The sequence below is a fragment of the Gracilinanus agilis genome, chromosome 6 (genome assembly GCF_016433145.1).
Source record: "Gracilinanus agilis isolate LMUSP501 chromosome 6, AgileGrace, whole genome shotgun sequence".
Lineage (NCBI taxonomy): Eukaryota > Metazoa > Chordata > Mammalia > Didelphimorphia > Didelphidae > Gracilinanus > Gracilinanus agilis.
In genome coordinates, this window is record NC_058135.1 from 291,711,995 (window position 1) to 291,722,614 (window position 10,620).

Below are 10,620 nucleotides of genomic sequence, written 5' to 3' on the forward strand. Positions count from 1 at the left end.
CATTATTATTGTTGTTATTAGTTGTTTCAGTTGTGTCTAACTCTTGATGGCTTCTTTTGGGTTCTTCTTGGCAAAAATACTAGACTAGTTTGCCATTTTCTTCTGCAGCTCACTTTATAGATAAGGCAAAAAGGATGAAGTGACTTGCCCAGGATCACACAGGGAGGACTTGTCTGAGGCCTGATTTGAACTTGAAGACGAGTCTACCTCATTCCAAGCTTGGCAGTCTATCCACTGCACCACCTGCCTGTACTTCATCTCCATTATATGTCCTCTCTAATCTATCTGTAATCCCACACACCCTTCAAAATGCAATTAAAATAAGCTTTCTTAAGAATAGATCTGGCCATGCCACTTCCCTGCTCAATAGTATCAAAGATTCTCTATTTTGCCACCCCAGTAAAAATCAGACTCCTATAGCTGACATTCAAAGCCTTCCATAACCTAGTACTACTCTACTTTCTCAATCTTATCTCATTTTATTCCTAGCCCAAATCTAATTCAATCCTACAGGTATTTGTTAAGTGCCACTATGTGTAAGTCACTAAGATAAGTGCTAGGGATACAAAGGCTGGGGGAGGGGGGGAGTCTCTGCCCTCAAGGAGCTTCCATTCTCCTAGGGAGATACAACATGTTAATATACACATGATGATTTGAGGAGGAATGAATATCGTTCAAAAATATTAGGGGGTAAAATCTTACACTAGAAAGTAGCACATGAGTTGCATCTTGATAGAAGCTATCAAGCCTAAGAGGCAGGAAGTGTATTCCAGAAAGAGGGGACAGGCTGAGCAAAGGCAGAGTCAGGAAATGGAATAGGAGATTCAAGGAAGAACAAGGAAGCTAATCTGACTGGCACAAAGAATAAGCAGAGGGGAATCATGTACAATAACCCCTAGAAAGATAGGTTGCAGCCAAACTGGGGAGGGTTTTAAATGCCAAATTGAGGAGTTTATATTTTATCCTGGAGGCATTGGGGAGCCACTATAGTCTTTTGAACAGGGGAGTGGCATAGTCCAATGGGCACTTTAGGAAGGTTATTTTGGCAACTGTGTGGAAGATAGATTAAAGAAGGAAAAGACTGTTAAGTCAAGAATCCAAATAAAAAGCTGGTGCAATAGTAAAAGTAAGAAGTGGTAAAGGTCTGAACTAGGGAAGTTGTCATTTAACTACAGAGAAAAGGAAAGATGTGTGAGATGTTGCAAAGGTAGAAACAACAAGGAATTGGCAACTAAATAGATTCTGAGAGTGAGGATGACCATGGGGGTCTTAAAACTGGGAGATAGTACTCTTAAAACAAACAGAGAAGTTTGGAGGGGTTGGGCTCAGGAAGAAAGTATGCTCTCCTCAGAAAAATGTGGGCTCTTTGAGGCAGGGGCTGTTTTATCTGTCTTTGTCAGTATGGTGTCTGAGGCAGGATGAGTATTTAACAGATTCTTGTTGATTTATTGTTTACAGATGTGCTAGGTTTGAGACCCCTCCCCTAAAAGGGGTTTCATCTCTTTGGAGATGTCCAATAAAGGGTGATATGGGACTGGTCCTAGAAGAGAGATGAGGGCTGGATATGAAGATGTGGGGATCGTGTGTATAGAGCCCCAAAGATAATTGAGAGCATCTGGGGGGGGGGAACAAGAGAAAAGAAAAGGGCCAACAACAAAGCCTTAGTGGGGTTACATGTACCCTCCATACACTCTATATTCCAGTCAAACTGATTGACTCTCTCTGTCCCTTCAAACTTGTCTTATGTTCTACCATATTGCTCATATTGTGCCTCTGCCTACAATGTCTTTCCTCCTCCTCTTTACTTACTGAGTTTCTAGCCATCCATTACTGCTCAAATAAAATGCATCCTCCTCCTCCAAGTCTCCTTGATTACCCCAGCTATGACCATCAGTCCTTATGTAACATTTTGTTTTTATTCTTTTTTTTTAAACCCTTACCTTCTGTCATAGAATCAGTACTATGTATTGGTTCCAAGGCAGAAGAGTGGTAAGAGGTAGGCAATAGGATTAAGTGACTTGCCCAGGGTCACACAGCTAGGAAGTATCTAAGACCAGATTTGAACCCAGGAACTCCCATCTCTGGACCTGACTACCAATCCACTGAGCCACCTAGCTGCCCCCTAACATTTTGTTTTGCACAATTTATTAGAATCAATTTCTCATGAATTCTTATATATATATGTGGGGAGCTAGGGGGTACAATTGATAAAGAATTGGACCTGGATTCAGGAATCAAATCTTGCCTCAGACACTATCTGTATGACTCTGTGAAAGTCACTTAATCTATCTGCCTCAGTTTCCTTATCTAAAATACGAGGATAATAATAGTACCTACCTCCCAGGGTTGTTGTCAGGCCAAAGATTTTGTAAACTTTAAAGCAATACATAAATATTATATATCATTGTTATATATAATAATTGCACATTTAGCTCAAGAGAAAAATACGTAGTAAATGCTACTGTATATTATATTTATCAGTATTAGTATCTTATCCCTTTACTAAACCAAAAGTTCCCCAAAAGCAGAGTCCTCCTGTTATCTAAACTTTATATGACCCCTAGAACCTAGTATTTTCTGAACCTAGTAGGGCCTTAATACACATTTGCTGAATGAATGAATAAAAATTTTAAATGAAGTTAAATTGAGGGAAGGTAATAAGGTAGCTCCCAGTTCCTCACTCTAAATAAAAAGTGTTCAATGAAAGAATCTTCATTGTCTCCTGCAACCTAAAATTTGAATTGCTTCCTTGTGATATAACACATATGAAGCCCCACAAAGAAAAGCTAGAGGTATTTACAAAGATCATCAAAGTACCCATCTAAAGCTAGAAGGGACCTCAGAGACCCTCTAGTTCACCTCTCATTTTGAAGGTGAAAACACTGAGGTTCAAAAAGGTTAAGGATATTGCCCAAGATCACACAGGTATTAAGTGAAGAAGCCAGAGTTGAATATAGCTCACTGGACTCCAAATCCAGTGTTCACCCAGTCCTGGTCTTGTTCCCTAGAAAGAACTTCTGGCAACCCTTACAGGAATAGCCTCTCTCCAGCTACTCAAGACACATTTCAGAATAGTACAAAAAGATGAAGGCAAAAAGAAAAAAAGCATTAAGTATTCACTATGTAACAAACATTAGGCTGAGCACTGGGAATTCAAATACAAGCTAAAAAGAAAGTTAATCCTGGTCTCAAGGAGTTTACATTCTAATGTGGGATGACCACACATAAAAGGGAGACGGAAAGGGAATAAGAGAGATTTAGTTTCTTGGTATAAAGGCATGGTTTTAAAACCCAGAAGTTAGGAACATGACCAGGAGGGCCATTATGTCTGGTTTGGGTCCCACCACAAAATGGAAGGGCCAAGAGAGAAACTCACTAATGGGAAAAGAAGGCAGAGGGAGTGTTCCAGGTTAAGAAGGCCAAAGGAATGGTTGGAGAGGAGAACCTAGGCACTCATTGCACTTGAAATCTTTGAAGAACAGATGAATCTGTGTGAGAGATTTTTTTTTAAACCCTTACCTTCTGTGTATTGGCTCCTTGGTGGAAGAGGGGTAAGGGTGGGCAATGGGGGTCAAGTGACTTGCCCAGGGTCACACAGCTGGGAAGTGTCTGAGGCCAGATTTGAACCTAGGACCTCCTGTCTCTAGGCCTGGCTCTCAATCCACTGAGCTACCCAGCTGCCCCTGTGTGAGGGATTTTCAAAGGAAGGGAGGGAGAGTACAACTTGCTAAAAGATTTATGAGTGATATTATTATTAGGCTATGCTGTGCCAGATAGAGGTCAATTTAACAGAAGCTAGTTGCACTCCTCAAAGATGGCCAGAATCTCCTTCAAGAACCCTTTCACCGCTGTTAAACATGTGACTATGATTGCTAAGTAGATTAATAAACTGGTTTGTTTTCCCATTTCTGCTTTTCATAAATCAGGAAGACATGTTGTAGCCTGAATAGCTCACCTGAAACATACACACACATACACATACACATACACCCACAGACACACACACACACACACACACACACACACACACTATAAAGTAAATGAAAAAGAAGGGCTGAGAGGAAGAAAATTTGTGACTTTGCAAGCCTTCCTTTGCCTTAAAATATGCATTAACATCAAAGATGGGCCTATGCACTAAAGTAATATTGTAGACATTTGAAACCAGGCTTCAAGAATCCCTGAAGATCCTTATATCTGCTTCTGACAATGGGTTGTGGCAGGAAAGACCAAACTAAGGTGAAGTGCTGATACTTTCAGAATTACCAAGCAGATTAGAAGCCAAAGAGTTCAGTTCTTCCAGCAAAGCAGGTGTAATGAGACTTGGAAAGATGTGAATGAAGTGTTCGCTGATAGATCAAGGAGAGTAGCAAGAAGCACACCTACTGACTGAGTAAAATGGCTAAAGGGAGCCTTGGGGACAAGCCAATGTTGTTTGGGGATTGGGGAGGCATTTTCAATTCTGAGAACATACAAGGCTGAAGCACAAGATCATGAGGAAAATGCCAAGTCTAGAGATTTGAGGGTAGGGTGGGGGGTAGGGTTAAATATTGACTTTTGATGCTCTGGTTTGAAGAGAGAGGGGATAAAATAGGGAATAAGGCCAAAATACCCCCCTTTACAGGAACTGTGAAGGAAGAAATGATCTGGTTGGGCAGTGGAAAGAAAACCAATATGTGTTAAGAAGGACTTTCTTTGTGTCTGTCACTTACACAGAGGAAGTGACCTCTCCCTAAAGTCTCCATCTCTTTTAGCAGGCTCCATACTCCCAATCTCCTAGGATCACAAACCTTTGACTCCTCTGACTCCATATACTTGAACATTTCCCATATCCTTTTAATTCTATTTTTACATTCTCTCACATATCCTAGCCCTTCATTTCCATTCACAATTCCACAATCCTTGTCTCTCCAATTCATTTTTCATGTAATTGCCCAAGTGGATTTTTACATTTTTTTTTAAAGCCATACCTTCTATCTTAAAATCAATACTGTATATCAGTTCCAAGGCAGAAGAGAGCTAGGCAATGGGAGGTAAGTGACTTACCCAGGGTCGCACAGCTAGAAAGTGTCTGAACCCACATTTGAATCCAAGACCTCCTATCTCAAGGCCTGGTTCTATCCACTGAGCCACCTAGCTGCTCCCCCCACCCAAGTTGATTTCTTAATGCATATCACTCTAATTATGGCCCTCTTCTACTCAAAAACCTTCAATAGCTCCCCATCATCTGCTGAATAAAGCATAATATTCTGATCCTGGAATTCAAGGGCTTCCTTGGGCTGACTTTAACCTCTTTTTCCAGTTTTATCTCATATATTCTCCCTTTTGTATATTTTGGAAGTTCATGTGGTGTCAGAGGAGGTACACTGGCTCTTAATTCAGAGGACCTGGTTTGAGTCCTGTCTCTGATGTTCTTGTGTGACCTCAAACAAGTCATTCAATTGCTCTGGGTCTCAGTTTCCTCTTTTGTAAAATAAGGGGGTTGAACTAGAGGGCTTCTGAGGTCCCTTCTAGTTCTAAATCTTTGATCTTAAGAAATCCATTCAGACCATGGACTGTCCAGCCTTCTCTGTTACTCATACTGTCCCAACCTACCCTCCCTCCACCCACACAATGCAGTCCCATACATATATTTCTCTTAAAAGCCCCTTCATTCAAGGTTCCACTTAATTACCAACTCCTCCAGGAAGCTTTCTCTGATATCCCCAGGTGATAGTTCCCTCCTTAAATATTCTTACACAATAGGACTGGTCCTCCTTTGTTCTTTTCTCACCATTCATAAAAAGTAACATTGCTTATGGAATAAAAAATTCAAAATTATATTCTGCCACATTTTGGGCAAGTCACTAAATCTCACTGGATCTGAGTTTCCTCATCTGTCAAATTTGGGGTTGGGAGAACAGCAACAGCCTACCTAACATCACTCTAAATCTATGACTATAATTCCATAATTATGTGAGCATATATACCTTCCCCTTCCTTCCCCAAACAGAATGTAAGTTCCTTAAGTGAAATCTGTACTATATCTATTTTAATTAATTATTTTTTTTTGTTTAAACCCTTAACTTCTGTGTATTGTCTCATAGGTGGAAGATTGGCAAGGGTGGGCAATGGGGGTCAAGTGACCTGCCCAGGGTCACACAGCTGGGAAGTGTCTGAAGCCAGATTTGTACCTAGGACCTCCCGTCTCTAGGCCCAACTCTCCATCTATATCTATTTTTGATATTCACAGCCTTAGCACCAGGCCTTGTACATGGGATTCATTTTTTTTTTAAACTGTGTATTGAGCCAGAAGAATAGAATCTGAAACAATGAGACAGGGTCATGAATACCAGAGAAGCAAAAGTAGCAGCAGAAGCAAATGGTGGATTGTTGATCTGGAGAGAAAAGTTGCAAAACCATCTAGGACAGTGATGGCAAAACTCCTATCCTTCCCCTCTGGACAGAGTGCTGTGCCCCTCCCCCATTGAGTATAGGTGTGCCCTGCCCCCACCCTTATCCCCACACAGGGGAGGGAAGAAGCGCTCCCATTGGGCCACTGGGCAGAGGGGTGGGGAATGTGAAGAAATGTCATCGGGCACTGCAGAGAGGGGGAGGGGAGCAGCTCCATCAGAGTCCCTCTACATGCCATCTTTGACACCCGTGCCATAGGCTTGCCATCACTGACCCAGGATAAAGAGCCAGAGTTGAAAAAGTCCTCAGCTCCACCTGTAGTAACTATAGGGCTCCTGTCAGTGAAGAAACCTTTACATTAAGTCCAGAAAGGGCTTCAGATCATGTATGTCTCTTGGGCTACAATTGTACCCATAGTATCATTCTTCTAAGCAGCATTCAGGCCCTGTATCTGGTTATTTATTTATTTACTTAGATATCCTGAAAGCTCGTCTGATGACAGATACCATCATTCTGCCAATTGCTGTTATATTAACTTTGTTTAAGCATCATTCTCAAACCCTTAAAATACACAGGGCTAGTATGATGCCCCAAAAGCTCATTCTTTATACACTGAACTGCACAGCTTCAAGGAATTGCATAAATGTTACCAACTCATTTGTCATGCAAACAGTGCTTTGGAAAGAAATAAAATACTATTATGTGGTATATGTGTTAGGCAATCACTATATCAAATTCATGGCATTCCATACAAACACAGGCGGAGAAAAGGAAAACAACACTTGGTGAGAGAAATCACACCACATGGGAGCAGCTAAGTCAGGAGAGATTTGGAAGCTAACAACAGAAGCCTGACCAGCCGAAGACTATAATTTTCTCTGCAATTATGACCAGTGTTGGAGTCCCCCTGAGGTACACAAAGTAGCAGGAATATAAAACATCTACTCTAGGTCCCTGGCCCATGGTACTGCATGATTGGACAAAGAGGAGGGAGCAGAGGATATAATGAGATTGAAGGAGGAGAGAGGGTGGGACAAATAAAGAGAGTCATGAGGAAAATGGAAGGAGGGGAGGGCTGGGTGACAAGATTTTGATCAACTTGGGTTGGAAGGGTTCTTTTAAAAAGTCACCTAATCTTCACCCCTCATTTTATAAAGAAACAACATAGAGCACAGATTTAGAGCTGGAAGAGACTTTAGAAGTTATAAAGTTCAACCCCCTCATTTTATTGATGAGGAAACAGAAGCTCAGAAAGGGCTGAATAGTTTCCATGGGATCATCATACTGCTTAGTGTGTGGGCCAGGATTCACACCCAGGAAACTGAGGTAAAGTGTATTGCAAGACTTTATCTTTATGCAACATGGTATAATGGTCTTTTATTTAAAATCAGAAAATTTTAAGTCTTTGCTCTGCTACTTACTTTTGGCAAGTAACAACAGAATCAGAAGATTTCCAGGAACATTGTATACAATAACAGCAATACTGGAGGATGATTATCTGTGAAAATTTGGCAACTCTCAGCAATGAAATGATCTGGGAGAAACCTGAAAGACTTATGACAGGAAATGCTATCTACCTCCAGAGAAAAGACCCGATGAAATCATCTTTCACATCAGTGTATTTTTTATTTTATTTTGGGGTTTTGGTTTTGTGTGACTTTGCTCTTACAACAATGACCAATATAGAAGTATATTTTGCATGACAATAAAAAATGGAAAAAAATTTTTAAACAACAAAAAAAAGATCTCCAGGTTTTTTTCTTTGCTTTTTGTTTAATAGGTAAAATGAAAATTATTACAGGGTAGCTAGTTTGTTTTTTTTTTTTTACCAGCCAGATCTATTAAGAATTTCATCCTTAGTAGCAACTACGGAGCCAAGTGGATAGAGTGCCTGGCTTGGAGTTGGGAATTTCTGGATTCAAACCTGGCCTCAGATTCTTCCAAGCTTTTTGACCCTGGACAAGTCAATTAATCCCCATTGCCTAACACTTACAGCTCTTTTGCCTTGGAACCAATACATAGTATTGATTCTAAGACAGAAGGTAAGGGTTGTTTTTTTGTTGTGTGCTTTTTTTTTTTAAAGAAAAGTTATTAGGAGATGCACTAAGTCTTTGATCCTATGAGTCAAAGGAGACAGACAAAAAAAAATACAAAAACCATCACCTGTAGCAGACAGCCCAGCACTGATGACCTTCTCCAAAGCAAGCCAGGGAAAGATGTCCCCAGCAATTTGTCAAAAGCCAAGTCTGACAGGACCTACAATATTGTATGTCCTGGGGTATAGTCTATTCCTGGAGCCACCTCCATGCGATGGTTGAAGGGCTTCAGTGGCAAATTTATATTTGTATCCATTCAAATATTTTTCAAACGATGACTGACCAGATGGTTGGATGGATAATGGCTTGATCTGGAGGCTAGCTTCATCTGTGTCCTGTGCATTACCCTGAAGGTATAACTAATGATTGAATATCCCTGCAGGTACTCAGCAACTTAGCTCTGGGTTCTGACTAGGGGTGAGTAGGACAAAGACAAATGAGCCAAGGTCCCCACCATACATAGCCCTTCCCACAGTCCCCAAAAGGGAAGGGAGAAGAAGTGATTTGCAACATGTCATTACCTCCCCAGGATACAATTAAAAAAAAAAAAACACAAAACCCTTATCTTCTGTCTTAGAATTGTATAGTTGGAACATCTTGAACCCCTGGAATGGCATTGCCCAGGATTCCTTTCTGAATTACCCACAATTCCTTTTCCTTTCTATTTACATGAATCTTTTGAGTGATTGTATATAAGTTTTTTGTTGTTTTTTTTTAAACCCTTGTACTTCGGTGTATTGTCTCATAGGTGGAAGATTGGTAAGGGTGGGCAATGGGGGTCAAGTGACTTGCCCAGGGTCACACAGCTGGGAAGTGGCTGAGGCCAGGTTTGAACCTAGGACCTCCTGTCTCTAGGCCTGACTCTCACTCTACTGAGCTACCCAGCTGCCCCCCTGTATATAAGTTTTGAGTAACACCCCTCTCCCTCCCTTCCACCTGAACCGAGTGGTGGCCAGTCTTTGTTGCCCTAGCTCTCTCTTCCATGGGAAGTGAGTGGGGAAAGTTCTCTGTGTTCTCCAGCTCTCTATTTAAATATTAATAAATCTCTATAAATATTATGCTTTGGAGATATTGAATATTAATTTTAAAATCCATAGAATCAATGTCATCTCCAAGGCAGAAAGGCAGCAAGGCCTAAGCAACTGAAGTTAAGTGACTGGTCCAGGGTCACACAGCTAGGAATGATCTGCAGCCACATTTGAACCGAGGATCTCCTATCTCCAGGCCTATCTCTCCATCCACTGGGCCACTTAGGTGGCTCTGAAGGATGAAATTCTAAAGAGATCTGGCTGGTAAGACAGTCCTGTTAGCTTTGTGGCCTCAGACAAGTCACCTAACCTCTCTGTTCCCTCAAGCTTATTGGTTCAGCCCTAAATTCCTTATCCACTGTGCTGTATCCTCCAAATCTAAATCTATGGAGGAAAAAAAAAAATGTTGTGACCTCCCCAACATGGCTGTTCCTCTAGGGACTAAGACGCTGACCTCCACAACATGGCGGCGGCCCGCTCCTAGGAGATCGAAAGCAGTCCTCGAATAACCAATCACGCTAAACTAGACCTTCTCAATATGGCGGTACATTTCCGAATCAGGTCCGGACCGCCCCAACATGGCGCCCGACCTCCCCAGCATGGCTGCCGCCGCGGGCCGCCCCGCCCCGCCCCGCCCGGGCCGGCTCGGGCTCCGGCAGCGGCGGGAGCAGTTCCGGGGGTGGGCGCGGGTGCGGCGGCGCGGCCATGGCCGCGCGGTCGGACCTAGAGCTTCGGCGGGAGCTGCAGGCCCTAGGCTTTGAGCCCGGGCCCATCACCGACACCACCCGGGACGTCTACCTCAACAAGCTGCAGCGGCTGCGGGGCGAAGCCCGGCAGCGCGCGAGGCCCGGCGTGGGGCCGCTGCGGTCCGAGGCGGCGCGCCTGGGCCTGGGGCCAGGGGCCGTCACCTCCTCCTCATCCTGGGCCGGGAGCCGCCCGAGCATCCACCACGCAACCGCCGGGGCCCGCAATGCGGCTGCCTGGCGCCTCAACCGGGAGCGAGAGCAGAAGCGGGACAGCTCCGAGGAGGACGAGCCGCCCGCCCCGAGCCCCGGCCCCGGGGCCCGCCGCTGGTGGACTCCGGCTCCGGCTTCGGCCTCGGCCCC

At 43.2% G+C, this 10,620-nt stretch overlaps 1 protein-coding gene across 1 annotated transcript in view; it reads left to right on the forward strand.

The window, feature by feature from the left end:
• The first annotated feature begins 10,219 nt into the window (after positions 1-10,219).
• The window catches only part of LOC123252814 (LEM domain-containing protein 2-like), a 7,717-nt gene continuing 7,316 nt past the window's right edge, over positions 10,220-10,620 (forward strand). Inside the window, exon 1 of the mRNA XM_044682055.1 lies at positions 10,220-10,583. Coding sequence (XP_044537990.1) covers positions 10,220-10,583 — 364 coding nt within the window. The remainder of the gene's footprint in view (positions 10,584-10,620) is intronic.